The sequence below is a fragment of the Cimex lectularius genome, unplaced genomic scaffold (genome assembly GCF_000648675.2).
Source record: "Cimex lectularius strain Harlan isolate CLEC.00 unplaced genomic scaffold, Clec_2.1 scaffold254, whole genome shotgun sequence".
NCBI classification, from domain to species: Eukaryota; Metazoa; Arthropoda; class Insecta; order Hemiptera; family Cimicidae; genus Cimex; species Cimex lectularius.
In genome coordinates, this window is record NW_019392818.1 from 397,186 (window position 1) to 415,993 (window position 18,808).

Below are 18,808 nucleotides of genomic sequence, written 5' to 3' on the forward strand. Positions count from 1 at the left end.
AATTGGTCGCGCGGATTTCAGCAACAATTGTAGATTCGTGCAATAAAATTGAAACGGGTACATACAGAAAGGGCAGAAATTAACAGAAAAAATAAAAACACTGTTGTAATCACCAAATGCTGAGATATATACGTAGTCAATATGTCGATTCAATCTATGACTATTTTTTAAGATTTGTGTGTGTGTGTGTGTGTGTGTGTGTGTGTGTGTGTGTGTGTGTGTGTGTGTGTGTGTGTGTGTGTGTGCAGATAGAAAGTGAGGTAGAGAGATGGAGGGGGGTTGGAGAAAGAGAGAGAGAGATAGATAGGTAGGTAGATAGATAGACAGAGAGAGAGAGAGAGAGAGTGAGAAAGAGAGAGAGAGAGAGAGAGAGTGAGAAAGGGAGAGAGAATGTGAGTGAGAGAGTGAGAAAGGGAGAGAGAATGTGAGAGAGAGATAGAGAATGAGAGAAAGAGAGAGATAGAGAAAGAGAGAAAGAGAGAGAAATGGATTGAGTTTGGGTGAGAGTGCGAGTGCCCGAGTGTGCTCACGTGTTCAGGATTATTTAGTGGCCTGTTGGATAATAAAAAGTAAATTTAAATATTGAAATAAAATTAAATACAGTTTCATCTAATGAACATTTTTCCCTATGAATGAAAATGAAAACGATTTATTCAGTCAGGTAGAATTAATACATGCAGTGAATGGAAAATGTAAATATCGGAAGTCACAGTAAAAGAGAAATTAAAGAACATTTCAAAGGTTTGTATAACTTATTTTCAATTTTTTTTTCTTTTCTGTTAAATCTGAACTCATCTTAAATAAATAAATACGTAAATATCCTATAATTTGAGTGTTGATTAATATTTTTTACATATTATCTGTTAAATTGAACTTAACTTGAAGTAAACGAAAGGTATTTTTTTCTTTATGTTTTGGTTGTTGAGCTAGTATAGTGGGTTAAAATCTTAGTGTAAAAATAACAGAGATTTTGGATTGGAAAGAGTGCATGTCCTGCTTGCAATTGACTTCACCTCATGAGGTATACTTAATTACAAATTAAATGAGAAAATTCTTTGCTTCTTTTTCAATTCAAATAGAAAGACTTACTCAATACAGAGAACTAGTATGAAGATGGCCCCCCAGATGTTCATGACACGGTTTTGAAGAACCGATCTTCCTTTTGGTTTTTCAGCTGTTGAACTTGGATCGTTATTTCTTGTTTTTCCTTTTTTAATCGCGGTCCTTCATTCTCGTGAAGAAAGCACTCACTGAACGCTTCTACTTACCTCCTGGCTCTTGGGGCCTTCACGCTCTCTTTACTTCAACTTCTATATCTTTCATCCACTCCTCCTCGACTAAGTAGTAATTACTATTGTCCTCAATTATTCAGAGTTCTCCACGCTCATCGGCCAGGTCGGATTTGTTCTTGGGCCAGCGGAGGAAAACGTTTAGATGGAATCGTTTGACCCCTCAAAAAATAAGCTCGTGCTTAAACGCTTAATTAAATAAACGGGCTTATGTTTTTAATTGTAAAACTGTGCAGAGAACGGGTTTGATATATCATGAAAACCATCAAAATACTGATTCGGCATATAAGTAAAAAATACTAAATTATAGCAAAACGAAATGCAAGGTAAGTACGCAATCAGTGATTTGAAATGTCAACATTAAAATTCAAAGGCGAAAATTGGCAACATTTATACTGTGCGATACTCGTAATCGCCTCGCTAGTGGTTTCGGGTTCCGAATCCCTGTAAATACTTTGCAATTTTATTACTTAGGAAAAAAGCAGTGTAAAACAGCCATCACTAGTCCGCGACACCCAACCTTATGCCTTATGCTCTGACAGGATTCACTTATTGTGATTTCATGACATGTGTCAATTTTACAAATAAAGCTTATTAAAAAATCCACTTTGATTTAAGAATTTATTAAAATACTAGAACATATGATAGCATAAATAAAACCAAAATAATTTCTGTTCGCAAACGAGTATCCCTTGTCAAGTTGGTTGATAACATTTCCCCATACAGTCACTATAAGAGGCACATCGGCTTTCTGACATCCTTTGTATTTCGTTACCAATCCGAATAATGAAGTTACTTTACTTCTATAAATCAATATAGATCCGGTTAAGCAGAAAGGAGGCCAAGAGTAATTTCCTTTGTCGAAGCAGGCGTGCGTTCTCGAATTGTAGAAGGGACATACCTTATCACACAAAAGCTTACACATCGAAGCATTAACGGGCGTAACAACGAGTCCGCGGATGTTGTACTTCTTACTGGCTATGGTGCTGTGCCTCATCGCCAGGCTGAATCTGTCCCAACCGATCACTTCCGCTCTCTCGTTCCCTCCGAGAGTCAGCGATCGCCTCGACGTCTTTAGAGGTGCGATGTAGGTTTTGCCGGCGCTAAAAGGGCTCGACAGATATACCAAACAGATGTCGTATTCCCATACATCGAAGTCGGCGCGGTACCTCGTAGACGGGTGCAAATAATATTGTTGTGGAATCCTGATTTCGCTGCCATCTTCGTTTCGGACCAAGGAGGATATACCGGCTATGATTTCACAATACTCGAGTTCTTTGATCTTCGGAATGTTTGGAGACTCGATGATATCCTTTTCATGAAGGCAGTGTGCGCTCAGAATAACTTTGTCGTAGCTTATGAGGATGCCGGAACAGATGAGGAGGTAACCTCGTTGAGCTTGCAAACTGACTAAAAAGTTCAAGTCACCTCCTCTCTCGTAAACGAAAACATTGTCAATTACTAAATGGACACACTGGGGTAAAAGCAAAACGGATAAAAGAGTAAATATATAACAACTCATATCAGCTTGAATTAAGAAACTTATCAATCTATGTTCATTTTTAAATAAACATCTGAGATTATAACACATTTTTAAAATTATATTTATTAGAATCTGTATACTATTATGTAACGAGTTAATTTTATTACTACTATTAATTTTTAAAAGTGGCAAAGATAACGCTTCAATGAGTGGATCGCTTGGTTATAAAAAATAAAGTGCGGTCCGCGATATTGCTCTTCCATGTACATACATGGTTTATCTAGAGGGCGTTTTTCAGCCATTTGAAATTTTTATTTTGTTCTAAGATTATGCACTCGATAGAACAGCCTGGTAGAAAAGGATCCCAGTTAATGATGGCCATAACTGGTAAATATCTCTAATGCCGAGCATGGATCAGGAGGTGGTAGTTATGGAAATAAAACCAAGGACTAAAATATGTTCTTGGACAAAACACCACTGCTTTCAGGCATATTCCAGTACCAGAGAGATCGAAAGGCTGGTATTATTGGTATTCAACAAAAGAATAGCCATCTACTTGGACGGAAAGGCGGCACAAAAAGCAACTACTTCACCTTTAGTAAAGTCCAGACCGTTTGGAACTACAGCAAGACCTTTTCACACAATTGGGACAACAGTAATTACCCAGCATTAAATTCCAGGATATATAGGGCAGAGGGTTTACAAGGAGGTTGAAATTTGTCCACGGGAACGACGAGGATAATTGTCAGCCCTTTACCTTTTTGCGGCATACCTAATTACCAAAACCGTTGATCGATCAAACGGGTTAAAAATAAGCTTAATAAGTTCAATGGGATTGTACTCCAGGACAGAGGCATACTTTCAGTTCGTTGGCCATCGCAAAGACTAACGTCAGAACTACTAAACCTGGGACGTGTATGTACTAGAATAGTAGGACTACTGACTAGATACTGCACACTACAAAGGCATAACTTCGTACTCGGAGCAGCAGAAATAAGCCTGTGCAGATATTGCCATAAAGAAGGGGAAACAGCGGAATATGCCCTCTGTTAGGATGAAAACCTATGCAGACTGACATTCCTACTAATGGGATAGGAAAAGCCTGAAGTACATGGGAGTCCCTAACAAAGGTTTGGGATCTGATAAAAAGTTTAACAACAGGCTCTAAACAACAATAGGGATTTCACGATAGACCAATATTGGTCGCGGTCACTTCAACCGTAACCTTAAGGTCACGGTCATTTCCTGACTATTGCATTTTAAAACTAAAAGCTAACAAAGCTATTTTTTGATGGCGGCTGGTTTTCTCAATGGAACTTTCTTGGGAACTTCTTCCTTCTTAAAATCAATTATTGATATCACGAGATGAAGAGTGAAAAGGCCAGGCCGGATTGTTTTTAGTTTTTAAAGTGGGATGTGGTTTAGGCAGGGCTGCCCCCAAGTCCCTTATTATTTGCTTTAATCTTTGATGACCTTCCACAAGTTTTGGAATACGGTATAAAAATAGGAAGCACTATCATAAAATTTTACCATATGCAGAAAAAATTGTAATCCTGGAGGAGAGCGCTTGTTTACGTCAAAGTAATTAGCGTAAATATTTTGTTTCTGTTTAAACGCTTAAATCCCTAAAACGGGCCGATAGGGCACTGCGTCTGCAACTGGCTCCCGTCGTGACTTGCTCTCATGCGTCCGAGAGAAACGAACGTCTTGCTTCCGTGCAAACATTTTATTTAGTTTTAGCATTCCTTACTTCAAAGCTAGAAAATTGTTTTCAGTTTAGTTTTCTTTTAATTTCAAATCACGGGAGTGATATCCGCCAGCCGCCGATAGAAAACCTAGCAACCTAGCAGGTATTGTAGTAATCTAAACCATCATATTATCCAGGGCCTTGGTTATGTTGAGGGTTTAGGTGCTGCATTGCTTGGTACCGAACAGAAGATTGGCGAGGACTACACACTCGTCTCCTCAGGCATTGGGGTTTTATTTTAATTTTATTTTATTTTATTATTTTGTTATTGGTTTCGCGACCACACCAGCGCGCGCCTTATTTAACGGCGCCTACAGCGCTTATACCCTGAAAAGAAATATTCGATTACTGATAGCTGTCAACAATGGAACCTGACCGAAAACCTTAAAAAATTAAAAATATTAGTATTCAGAAAGAGTTGCAAATTAAAGAGTTCTGACAAGTGGTAGTACCAAGGGGAACGGATTGAAGTAGTCAACGAATATAAATATACTCCTGATTTGCGATGTAGAAACATTTCAAGCAAAAGGCGTTTGTAGTAAGGTTAGCCTGCAATAAGACCTGAGGGACACTGGTCAGGATGCCGTTGATGCAATTATTAGATCCTTTTTTTGGGTGTCAAGTATGGGGTTTCAACAGTATGAAAATATAGAAAAAGTTCAGAGGTTTTTTATACGTAAACCTTTTTCACTGCCAAATTTAACATCTAACTATATGTTATATCTTGAACCACCGCAGACCTGTTTTTTATTTTTAGCCTAAAACTTCATTTTCCGTACGTCCTAAAAACCTGCTTGTTGCTCGAATCAAAATTAACCTAACTCACAGTCTGGGAGATATCAACTGGAATGTTCCTGGTTCGTACAATGGCGTTCCTTAGGAAAAAATATGGCCTTTTAGACCTTCCATCCAAGGAAAACATCGGCTGTTGGCCTAGTTTTTTCTCAAATCTCTTATCGAAGAACTCCAGTCAACACCATTGGGAGTGTTTAGAATTGAATCAGTTGATTTGCAGTCAGCTCTCCCTAATTTCGTAATTCGAATTCGTAAACTACACCTTGTGAGTTTTACCCTACCAAAAGAAAACCTAATTAAATTTTTGGACAACTCAGAAGCCAGGGCCTTCATACAATATGCTCGCCAAGCATGGACCTAACCTACAATACGATTTAGTTCAGATTAAACCGCAGCAAATAAATTAATTTGCATCGTAATGGTTCCTTTTAATAAACTTCTCCAGAAGATCGTCTTTATTTAGCTTTTTATTCATAATTTATATTAGAATTTTTTCATTAATACATATTTTTTTGAGTCATATTTGTATATGAAATTCTTGTTTGATGGCAGATTGTAATGATCTCCGACAGAAGGTTGTAAACCATATTATACGGATGTAAATAAGATTTACTAGTCTAAACTAAACTTTTGTAAATAATAATGTATTTTTTTTGTATATTCTATTCTTTCTTAGGCATGATCACGATAGAAATATATGTGAAAATTTCTCCTTAAAAACGGGTGTTTTCCAACATATAAATATGGCCGATAAAGAATTGAACGTGGTCAAACAAAAGGATATTGCTGGGAATATTTAGTAAAAGCAGTCTGAATGAAACTTAAAAAAAAAAATAGTAAAAAATAAAATAAACAAATAAAAAACTAATGAATTTGATACAATTTTTTTGTTTGTGTGGTAAACCTATTAGAAACCTTAGCAAAGTAACCCAGAATATCTTCTTGGCCTCTGAACAACACTAATCCACAGAATCCATAAATAGGGATGACAATGGGCACAATCAAATGAGGGTTTTTGGGCCACAGTGCGGTTATTGTCTTGCCTTGTCCTTGTCCGAAAAAATGCTGAGATATGCTCGCAGTCAGACAGGCTTACCTTCCCGATCACACCCAAATCCTACAAATCCTCGCTGGTTTCATTTTACCATGACCGCGTGAACCCGGAGCTACACAAAAATATTTGGTTAACGATGGAGGGCATGAGTGAAATCTCGCTGATTCGACTGATCACCACGAGTTCTAATAAAGGCCCGTCATTTCCCAAATTTTCTGGATTCATCCTAATTATAAGCTACTACGACTATTGGAATGATTATTTTCTTTTGTACGACATTTTCCTAGTCGGATTTTTCTTGCCTTTTAATACAATCTCAAATTATCCAGACTAACATTCCTACCATTTAAAACAGAGTGGTAGAGCACACTCTTTTATCTTTTATATAAGGTTTTGTACATCAGTTGACACTGGTGTGGCTCTTTAAACTTAGGTGTGAACTACTCGAGAACAGAGATAAGAATGTTCCATGTGTAATGAGTTAGAAGGGGAAAATATTTGTTACTTCTTAGGGAAATGCTAAAAGTATATACTATCTGAATATAGACTCAAATATTCTGGAGTTGGAGTTCTTTCTCGTTTACAAATTATTCAAACCTCGAATTCTGACCGAACTAAAAAGAAAGCCCTAGTCTGGCCGGGTCAACAAAATAGGCAAGGTTTTACAGATAAGAACTAATTTAGCTTTTTAATTTTACTCAACCGCCATCCCTGCCAAATCCTGAATTAACAATCGTTCATTTTTTTCATTATTATTATGTTACTATTTATCTTTTAGACAGAAATTCTATGTCATATTTATTACTATCATACAAGTGTTGCTTATTTACTCTATGCAGATGACATTGTTTATTAACAACGGAGCCCACTGCAGAAAATGTTAATAGGCTTTACGAATATTGTCAGTTACGGAATTTGTTTGTTAACTTAAACAAGTCAAAAATAATGTCGTTCCACAGAGGTGGTAGGCTTGGGAGAAAAGAGGTTTGGAACTAAGCTGAACAAAATATTGAGATTGTGAACCATTATAAATATCTGGGCATATATCTCACCGCAGCTTACGATGGAAAGACATCTTAAAGAAAAATTAAATGTAGCCAATTTGGTATTAATTCTACTTGGAAGTCTCTCTTGTCGAATAGTGATGTTCCCATTTCACCAAAATATGATGTATTTAACTCTGTTTCCAAGGCGGTAATGTTACATGGTGCTCAGGTTTGGGGCTATAAATGGTACGACAGTGTGGAGAAATTGAATAAATATTTCGTCAAAAGGTTGTTTTTCTTAAGAAAGGATACACCTGATTACGTATTATATTTAGAGACAGGGATTGACCAAATCAAAAATGTTTTTCAACGCATTAAGCCTACATCTGACATACATCCAAAAGTTTTATCATTCTTCTGCCAGACTCCCTCGAATTTTGGCGTTGAAAATGTTAGAGTAGAAAATATTTTGGGAAAAGAATTTGAAAATTTGTATCTACAACATGGTTTAACCCCCTTGAGTTACTCCGACTTACATAAAAATAGTGTGTAAAGCCTGGTAAATGTTTTGAGAACTGACTTTATAAATAAACTAAAATTAAGAGCACAGTGGTCTGCTTTCCATAGTTTATACAATGAGCTGATTCTGGAATTAGGAGAAAATCATCATTATTTAAATAAAAATTATAAGTTGAATATGATAAGTGTGATAATGAAGGCAAGAGGTCAGCTGCTCGGTTCTCAGAAATGAGGAAGCGTACCGTTGTGCTTTGTGTAATTTAGGTGTACATGAGGATGGCTTCCATTTTTTGGCGGTGTGCCCTATATTGAAGGAATTCAGACTTAGGTGGTTTGGCAATTGTTTTTTTTAAATATATATATATATATTTTTTAAATGAGGTAATTTCATTTTTGAATGGGAAAAACTGGCATGGTCTCTAAAATTATGTTTTGTACACCCGAAAATACATAGCGTTCCTAGTCGATAATTTCAATTATTAATAAAGTATTGTGTAAATTATTATTAGTATTCTTATTATTAACATTATTCTATGTTGTTGTTTTTTCTTTTGTCAATCGACGAACAGCCTGTGGCTATTGTCTAGGATGTTTTATGTACCGTATATTTTCTGTAAAATAATTTTTATTGTAAATAAACATCATTATCTATCTACCATACAAGTGTCATACTTCAATTTATTTCGTAATGACAACTTTCTGATTTAGACTTCACGTTTAGTCATTCCGTGCTTGAAAAAGTGACTTTTAGGGTAGAGTCCGGGTATCCAGCAGATTCGTGGATGGGAGACGAAAAGTGTTATATCCTAAAAAATAGTGATGAAGAAGTCATGGTTCACAGTGGATAGACTATAATAAAATATGGAGTACCCATCCACCCTTGTTCCGTATGTTCTGGAAAATGGTTTGCATATAGTATTTTTTAGTGATGAAATTGCTGTTTGTACAAATTTAAAAAAAAGTTTTAAAATAAAAACGAATTTAATTTATGTTAATTATCATTATGTCCCTGTTTAATTAATAAATTTGTTTTTAAAAGTTTTTAATTAATTCGTATTATGTAAGGCACTTGATCAGCTAGTATTCTGGTCCGATCAAGACCTATGGGGTTTAGTTTCCTAATAATCAGGATTCAGGGTTGGGCCAGTCTTGTTTGAATTGAGAAGCAACCTTAACACAAGCATTGTTTAAGTTCAGTGTTTAATTTTTATTACAGTTGTCAATTCCAGTAGACGGTTTAACGAAGGTAAATATACTTTTTTTAAAATACTGTTATGTTATATTCGTCCATTATTGGTACATTTTCATTCATTGCAACTGGTACAGATCATGAGAAGTCTTAAATCACAGTTTACATAGTTATATAGTTCATTTATCGATAGGAGGTCGCGAGGCTATCTCAGCTCCAGTAGCTGGCAGGGTTACAGGGGTGGTTTGTATTGAATGAGGATTGGGCTAAAGGAGTTTATTAGAGTGGAGTAATTCGGCCCCTTTTACTTTGATATTCCCTGTTCCATCTTTGATCCAATACTATACCCTTATTGAAACTTGGGGTTGCATTTCTTCCAAAAATCTTTGCTATCCACTTGGAAGGGTCTGTCAAGGTTGAATGTTTTTACTGTTAGAAGTATCTATTGACTACTTTTTCACTTACGAATACGTACGATCAAGGTATATTCATGAAGAAGAAAGCAAATTTAGTTGCTAATGCCAAGCTTTCGACATATTTTACGGTCATCATCATGGCAAAAAAAACCTTAAATATCTCTGCAGAATGACATATTTAAGTTTTTTGTTACAAGCAATCTCAACTTTCTTTGAACACTGATCCAGTCCAAACATTGCCAAGGACGTGTAAAAAAACTTAAATATGTCAATCTGTAGACATATTTAAGGTTATTTTACCCTGATGAAGACCTTAAATTAGGTCGAAACTAATGCCAACTTATGCTAATGCCAAGAGCAACTAAATTTGCTTTTTTCTTCTTCAAGGCTATACCTTGATACAGTGTTCATAAAGTAGAATGTCCCTATCATTTTATCAGTTACTGTTATAGCCACTTGTTTTATATTAATTCTCTCCAGAATTTTGTAATGGCTTCTTCTTATATCTGGTTTTATTTCTTATGTACCTCAGGAGTCAGTTGGCAGGTAATGAGAGAATGAGATCAGTGAGGAATGGGCCAGAACGTCGACAGGAGCCACCCTTACCCCAGCGAACTCTAAGTCATCTTATTCTCTGTTTATTTGTACGAATTTATTTCTCATTCCCGTTTCAGTAAGGAACTCAGCTTTCTGATTTTAGATGGAGAATGTTCAAAAATTTCGGTCATTTTATTTGCAAGCTTATATTTGACCCAAATATCTTCGTAGTTTCTACATGATGTCAGAATAAGCTTGATAACCACAAGTTGTGCATTCTGGGGAGGCTTTCTGGCCATAGAGTGGCCGTGCAAAACAATGTTGTGTGACCTATTCTTAGCCTAGCCAATACTGTTTCCTATTTCTGTCAGCTTTCCATTGCTGTACCCCATTGTTTGATATCTCCCTTACGTTTTCCGAGTTTGTTTTCCTCGATTTTTCGAAATTCCAAGTTGGCCCTCTTGAAAGCCACCTTTTGTTCACAAATATGTAAGGGTGAAAAATGGAGTGCGGTTGTGGAACTCCCTAGTCTTGGTAAACTTTTTTTTTAATAAGATCTGGAATTAGTGTTTACTGTTTACCATGTAGAAATTGAGAATAAACGTCAAAAATTTATGATCATTTGGAGATGCGGTATGGTGTGACGTACGTTTAGAAAAACCTTTTTTTATCATGCCAACGTTTCGATCTTTACTGAGATCATCTTCATGCCTGGGATTTATAAACATTGTTTAAATTATAAAATATATGTAGGATGTGAAAAATAAATTTATACAATGATAGAAATTTTAGACTCGATCAAAATATTTGTACTCACTCAAAGTGTTTGTTTTCTTTGTAGATGTGTCAGTATTGTGAGTCGTATTGAGAGATATTGATATTTTATGTATATTGATGTTTTATGATACGTTGGATTTTGAAGGAGTGTAGAAGGAAGTAGGGATAGAAAAACATTTTTATATGAGGATTCGACTTCTTTGGGGTGAAAGGAACCGACAATGGGGAAAAGTGGGTTCGGCGCATGGTTCGGCGGCCTGATTATCCTTTAAGGATTATATAGACGGGGGTAATTAGGAAAGGAAAGCCAACCTGTTGAAGAATTAGACTACATATGTTGAAATGTTTGATGTGAGGAATGTGATGATTGTTTTATTTGTTTTATGTTTTGTGTGATGTGATGATGATATATGTATGTTATTGATATTGAATCTGATTAATGATGTTAGCGTAGCTTCGACTAACTGTGTCCGTTCTGTAATTGATGCTGTGTTTATCCTTGTTGATGTAAAACATTTCTAAGAAGTTATGTTTATGTTTGTTTTGTTCTGTACGTAATATTTTTGGATTGTTGAAGTCGAAATTGTGTTTGTGTTCAAAATGGTGGGCAGCCAGTGCTGTAGGATTTTGTTTGGGTTTTTTGCAATCATAGATATGCTGCTTTACTTTCTTATCCACATATTGGGATGTAATTCCGATATAAGTTGCAGGACAGTTTAATTTTAACGTAATTTTGGAAATTACATCAGACTTATTTGTTATTGGTGTGGGATCTTTAATTTTGGAAAAAAGTGTGTAAATTGTTTTATAGTTTGAAAGCTATTTTAAAGTATCAGAAGAGAGAAATGTGTTTAATTTATGTGATAGGCCGTGAATGAACGGCATATATATTGGTTTGTCTGTATTTTCTAGATTTGATGTGGTATTTTAGTAATAGTAGATGATGTTAGTGTTGAGTATGCTTACGTGTTTAGGGTAGTGATTGTTATGTAGGATATGTTTGTATATCTTATCTTCTTGTGGTGAAAAGATTCATGGCTTAGGGTAATAATTCTGTGAAGTAGCACTTTGGCCGTGTTTATTATTGTATGAAGAGGATGGTGTGATGTAAAGTTGTGGTAGCGATCTGTGTTTTTTGATTTTTGATACCAATCTGTGATTAATGTGTATGTAAAAATGGTATTGTTATGTTGTTTTCGATTTCACGAGTAAATTGTAGGCGTGGGTGAAAGCTGTTAAAGTGTTAAATGTTTGAATTTGATCTGTGGGAACTGCTGTTAATGTATCATCTAGGTATTTAGTGAGGAACGTAAGGTGTGATATAACTGTGTTTAATAGACGTGTCTTAATCAGATCTGCAAGTATCGGGCCTATGTTGCTACCCATGGCTATGCCAAATAGTTGTTTGTATCCGTTAATACGGTCTATGTGTCTATCAAAAAACACGTTCATAACAATGGTTCGACACTGCTGTATTAACGGATATTTTACATAACTCAATAAAGATCGAAACTTGGCACATAATAAAGAAATAGTTTTTCTAAAACCGTCATACCAGACCGCATCTCACGATCTCCAAATAATCATTAACACTAAACAACACACACACACACACACACACACACACACACACACACACACACACACGTAAAAAATTAACCGAAAACGTATGTGCATACGTCTAAATGTGATAGTTTTTCATGATATTTTCGTTTATTATACCCAAAAAGCGAAATGGTATCCTAATTACATTTGTAAAACCTGCTTCTACTTCAAATTTTAGGTCTGTTCATAACTGGTTCCTTTTATTTGGGCTTTCAATTTGCACATGAGAAAGTTCAAAAACATTGTTTGCAGACTGAACTATGTTTTAAACCACTGTGCTTTAAAAAACAAAATACTGTTTTATTACTAAATTGGGATTTGTACGTGTAAGAAAACAGATGATAGAACTTTTGTAGAGTTATGTTCTTACATTTAAAACCATGATTAATTAGGAAAACAAAATCACATCAATAATAGTATATTTACAGTGATTAGAATTAACCCGTAATGGTTTAAATTCACATTTGCGTACGACTTGTAAAAACTATCGAGCATCGATAAAGCTGGCGATAATAAGGAAACAACCAAAGGAGCGTGCTTATAACTGCAGTTGTCGTAGGGAACGGCGACTCCGATCAGTTTGTTGTTGCTCATCAACAACGACCCTGTCTCACATAGGTAATTTTTAGGGTAATCACTTTTATCGAAACACTTGTATTGAGAGGAAGTGATAAACCCTGCTTCTTTATCGCAGTCTTTCAGCCCTTTACAAAGGAATCTGAGGCAATCCCTCTTTTCCATGGGTACTAAAATCAAGCCGGTCAGTTTGTACTTTGGACCCGGTATCAAACCCATATGATTCGCGACCAAATTGAATTTATTCCAACCGACGTTCGTATAATTGCTCCGGTCGTTCTCCCATTTGAGTTGGATTGTCAACGGATTGAGCCACATAATGTACGGATTCCTCACAGAAAATGGCCGATCCAACATGATCAACGCGAGATTGTATTCCCACGTTTGTAACGCTTGTCTGAATGCCACTTTTGGGTGAGTCATCCAGTATTCGGGAATCCTGTATTCGTAACCATTTTCATCTCTCAGAATCGAAGATATCCCGGCAACTACTTCGAAATGTTTGAGATTTCTGACGGTTGGAACGAGCAGGTTTACACCGGTGAGGTCGTAAATGCAGTGCGCGCAAAGTAAGACAGTATCTTCCGTAAAAAGGACACCAGAGCAAATCGGACGCATCCCATGTTGGCCTTGCAAACTTATTATGAATTTGAAACTACCACGTTCGTAAATTCGATGTTTATAACCTATGGAAACAATTAGAAAATTGAGTAAAATCCCAAAAATAAAAATAAATTTAAATAGCGAAATCATGAAGGTGTCTAGTCTTTAACATATGTTCACAAAATAACTTGTTTTATTAGAAAAATATGATTGTACGATTCATGAATGTTACAGTCTAATCAGTAAAAACTTTCGGCAGTCCAGAAAAACTTGAAGGTTGATCATTTTGCGCAACTTAACTAAAATTTGGACATTATTCACAATTTAAACTGATGTATCATTTTTATGTAATGTGCGGTTGAGATGAAAACTTAGTTTCACGATCGGGACTCGAACCCACGACCTCCCCGTCTATAAGCCCCGGTGCTCTAACTTGCGCTAACTTGACTTCGTTCCCCCGGGGATCAAGTTATCATCTAAACCTACGACAGCCGGAGGTCAATCTGATAATATGCCGCCATGCTTAAATCTCTTTTATTCTTTGTTTTGACTGTATGTTTATTACCCTTATTTATTCATTCGTCCATTCATTCATCAATTTAGGCATCTCTTCTGTGGTGATTTTGTAACAAACTTTATTGAATAATTAAGAAAATAACACAACCGTGCTGGAACAGCGAGGACAAGTAGATCAACATAACCGGAAACGAAAGAAACACAATGATTGCTTTTTTTCCTTTTTTCCGGGTTCAGTTCACAGCAATGAAGACAACGAGAAGCCGAAAATGTATGGCAGATCAAAACGAGGCTAGGCCGATCAAATTGATCGCAAACTCAAAATAAATTTTATTTTGTAAATAATTAGTTGAAGTCGTGTGGAGCAGTCAAGAATGAAATGTTTTAGAAAAACACCTTTTATTGTCGCGTTTCGACCTTTACTCGGATCACTGGGTATAAAGTGTGGTGCTATTCTTGTGGTGTCATATTGTTTTTTTTTAAATTGTTGTGATTGGTTGATTGATCAACCAATATGATACCACAAGAATAGCACCACACTTTATGCCCTGAAGTTGACTCGAATAAAGGTCGAAATGTCGGCAAAAAAATGAAAAATGTGTTTTTATAAAATTCTTGACCACTCCTCTCGACTTACCAAATTTTCTGAACAACATTTTTTTTGTTAATAGCGTTTTATGAAGTTCTGAGCTAATTATTTTAGTGCGATTTCTTCCTTAGGTCTGCAAAGTTTATTATTGGTAATCTGCTAAAAAAAAACTTGGCAACATCAGACAAGTTTCCACATTTTGCTATCTTCAGTTATTATGGTTTTTTTTTATCTTGGATAACAGGCTAGGCGGACCAGATGTGATCGAAAAGGAAGAAACTATCAATGTATAGGTTAAACTCCTGGCAGATAGAGATAAATACATAGTACCCCCGATTACATAGTAAAATGAGCCAATTAAAATGTTTATTTGATGAGCCAAACAGCCCTTTTGAATATATTATGATCTTAAAAAAATTGTATTTTGTTGGTAGAATGTGAAATTTTTCTTTAATTTTCTTTGTACTATCTGTAACTTAAAATCATTCAGCAATCTTAAGACCATTCCCTTGTATATGGTCTTTATTTTTTACACTTATTGTTTCCTTAGTCATTCACTCATGAAAAGCAATTAAAATATATAAAAAAGCAATATAATTTATTAAAATATTTTGAACTGATGTCTCATCGACTTATACTGACTCATTTTTGCTGAATTGACTTCGATTTTGGGCTTCGGCGTTGGGTCAGTTCATCGTTATTCTCTTCAGACTTATAATAGGGCATACCAAAAAATCACAGCATACAGCATCTTGACTTTTTTCTTCACAAATGCCTTTATTCGACTAGTCACTTCGATCAGTGGAATGGATGTACCAGTTCAAAGGAGTTCATAGACTCAACTATTGATGTAGGTTTTTCTTACTGATCGTAGTTACATCTAATTAATTTTTTTTTTTTTTGTCTATAATATATGGGAATTTTCCCGCTGTAATCGGTGTCTCCGCAAGACTCCCAAAACCCTGAAAGATCGTCGTTCGTTCTCGTTCACGCTGTCTCTTTTTTTCTTCCACAAAATGATCCGAGTAATTTTGACATTTTTAAAAATAGTCTAACGCGTGTCTATGAATGATCCCCCACTTGTGGACTTCGGGGCCCCCACCGCTCCGGTGTTAAAAGAGTTGCGTCCCTCCGGTCTTAGCTCGACAGTGAACACAGAACAGTCTGGCCTGGGCTTTGTTCAGTTCGGTTGACTCCCACGCTCTCCCAACTTTTCACTCAACCAGGTGAGCCATTTAAATTTAGAGACGTAACACAATTAGACTTCTGAAGTCATTTGACATGAGATTATATTGCACGATTTTTTAAATTGCTTTTTATAGTCTGCTGAACTTAAATTATAAACGTAATGCTATTGGAGTAGCCAACGAATTAATTTTGGACGTAGTTAATTTATTATTATGAAATTGTCATTTTAAAGTAGAAAATATAGTTTTATGAAATCAGTCGAAAATACCAAATTAAAGAAAACAGACTTATGAAATTTATGACGAACCCAACAATTGGATTTAAAATGATCAAAAATTGAACATGATGTTACAACATTCAAAAATCAAAATAGACATTAGCAAGAGATAATATAAAAAAATGTGTCGATATGCCTTTTTATTGAAAATCTTAATAGAAAACGAGGAATGATAACAGTCAATGGTTTGAAATATGGTTCAAATTGAATATAAATAATGCTGATTAATAATTGGATTTAAAGCGAACATAGATTGTCTCAAATTGTAAAATAAGTTGATCTAATTTTAAGGAATTACATAAAATGATAAAAGTTATGGTTCAAAATGAATTCCATGTTTCCACTGTTTCGATACAATATCGAGGAATTTAAAAAAATGACAACATTAGTGCAGGAATATATGGGTGCAAAAATGTTTCGGATTTACTTCGTGGTTGCGGGCAGTTGTAGTTTAATCTTAAATTGAAATTGGGCGCCACGCTGAAACGCAAACAGCGAACCGTAAAGAAAAGTAAATTAAATTAAAATTGACTAAATAAAGAGTTATGGTGAGATTAACCAGGAAATAAGGCCTAGGCTTGTATCTCACTAAAAACTAAACAGGCTACCTCCACAGGTTAAAAACTATGTTTCAACGCAATAAAATCAACATACCTAGTAAACAGAAAAAGCGTTATTCCTCTTCCTCAACTTTGCACGGGGAGGAGTTCCACAGGGTAGCGTCTTAAGTCTGTTGTTGTACACGATATTCGCGGCCGATACCACCTCTCATTCTGACACTAAGATTCTCTTTGCATGCTTTTTTCTCCTTGGTTAGGTTTTTGATCCAGTATGTGATACTTCTAACAACCGTATTTTTTAGAATAATGTATTTGAAACGTTTTCGAGACCGCACCTAACCTCAACATCAGCAGGTTTTCATGACATTATAAAGTTAAAAGTTTCGCATAGCGCTCTGCATGAATATTTGCCTAGAATGAGACAGGTGCTGTACGGAAAACGTTTCAAATAGATTGTTTAAAATATGTGATTGTTAAAACCATGCCGCAGACACTCTACTACTTCTTAGTGCAGTTGTTAAGAAAATAGCGCACTGAACTGAATATCTCTAAATCTAAAAGCTTAAAATATACCTTCAGTGCATCACTTTCCTTCCAGTATATTACACTTTATTTATTTCTTTATAACTCCTTTAGGTCTAAATTCATCTAGTGAAATCACGATGCGAAGCACCAGTACTATTATCCCCTTACGCTTCCTTAGCCCTGTATTTTAATTATATTTTCCATTGCATAGGATCGTTGCAGGAGGCCCACAGGGTAGAGGCCTGGGCCCATTGTTATACGCAGTATACACTGTCAATATCCCTTCTCTGATACTACCATTGTGACAATTTCTGACACCTCCACCATATATGCGGTATACCAAATCAGGATTATTTTGCTCACCGAAACCTACAGACCAGCCTCTACCTTTTGGATCAATGGCTTGCAAAATGACGCATTGAAGTGAACACCTCTTAATCTAAAAGCCTAAACTTTACGCTCTGGGGCATCACGGTCGCTCCATTCTATTATAATTTACCCCGTTTTTAATTCCCTTGATTCGAAATTCATTCCTGATGGAGGCTACACAAGCAGTACTTTTTTCTCCATACTTTCTTGGTATAGTGTATGTGGCTGTTGATTATTTTTTCTGTCATTTTAACAATAGAAGTTTGCCATTGTTCTACCAATTCCCAATCCTAACAAACCTACATTATCTTCTAAATTTCTACTGCCACATCAACTTTGTATCAATTTTAGGAAAATGTTGGGAAAACCGCTCTACAAAAAATCCACCACATTCTCGACTGTTTTAGCATTATCCCGGACCATAATTTGATTTCAGGCAACACCATTCTATGTTCTGTAAGCAGTGCTATATGGTGGATACTATTGCATCTTTGCTTGAGAAGAAGGCGAGATTGCTCGGAGGAGCTTTTTTATCGATGCGGAATAGGCTTTCGATCAAGTCTCGCATCAGAGTTTACTCTGGAAGCTGAAGGGTTTCCCTACTTTAAAGAATTTCTAATATTCAAATTATATCTGGTTGATAGATATTCTTGAATTGGAGCTGGATTCTCTTCTTCTTTTTGAATAGGGTCGATGCAGGAGTTAACTCAGGGTAGCGTCCTGGGTCCGTTATTATACGCAGTATAAGTGCCCATACTGCCCTTCTAATTGATTCCAATTAATAATTCTGACGCGCCATATTATCACCAAATCCCGATCCGGTCTTAGCTCACCAAGATTCAACTGTGCTCCTTACAGCAGCGGTTTATAAAACTGAACATCTAAAAGCATAACCATTACCCTCCGATGCATCACTCTCGCTCCAATCTATTCGAAAACGTCGTCCGTTACCTTGGGCTGTATTTAGATAAGCGAATCATGTGTAACCCTTATACACGGCACAGCAAAACTAATTATTCTAATACTAATCTTTATTATTCTAATTATATAATTCTATTATTTTACTTATTCTAATATTAATCCATGGAGGAATATTAACTTTTGTTGTACTACTTATATATTTTGTCGTTAAAAATTTGTCTGAAGCCGGAATTAAGATGATTTACAAACTTATTCTCTTGATTTAATCTGGTCGGTCCTCGAAGTCT

At 35.8% G+C, this 18,808-nt stretch overlaps 2 protein-coding genes across 9 annotated transcripts in view; one reads left to right on the plus strand and one right to left on the minus strand.

Annotated features, from left to right (window-relative positions):
- Window positions 1-18,808, minus strand: part of LOC106670560 (coagulation factor VII-like) — a 91,892-nt gene that overhangs the window by 48,407 nt on the left and 24,677 nt on the right. The window contains exon 1 of one of the 7 annotated variants that reach the window (XM_024228403.1): window positions 1,090-1,413. The exons of the other annotated variants lie outside the window; for them this stretch is intronic. Coding sequence (XP_024084171.1) covers window positions 1,090-1,133 — 44 coding nt within the window. The 5' untranslated portion in view covers window positions 1,134-1,413. Of the gene's footprint in view, window positions 1-1,089; window positions 1,414-18,808 lie in introns of those variants that run through there. 7 annotated transcript variants of the gene reach the window in all.
- The window catches only part of LOC106670563, a 166,663-nt gene continuing 163,666 nt past the window's right edge, over window positions 15,812-18,808 (plus strand). Inside the window, exon 1 of one of the 2 annotated variants that reach the window (XM_014401032.2) lies at window positions 15,812-15,907. The gene's annotated coding sequence lies outside the window, so the exon portion shown is untranslated. The remainder of the gene's footprint in view (window positions 15,908-18,808) is intronic. The other variant, XM_024228406.1, reaches the window with a different exon arrangement.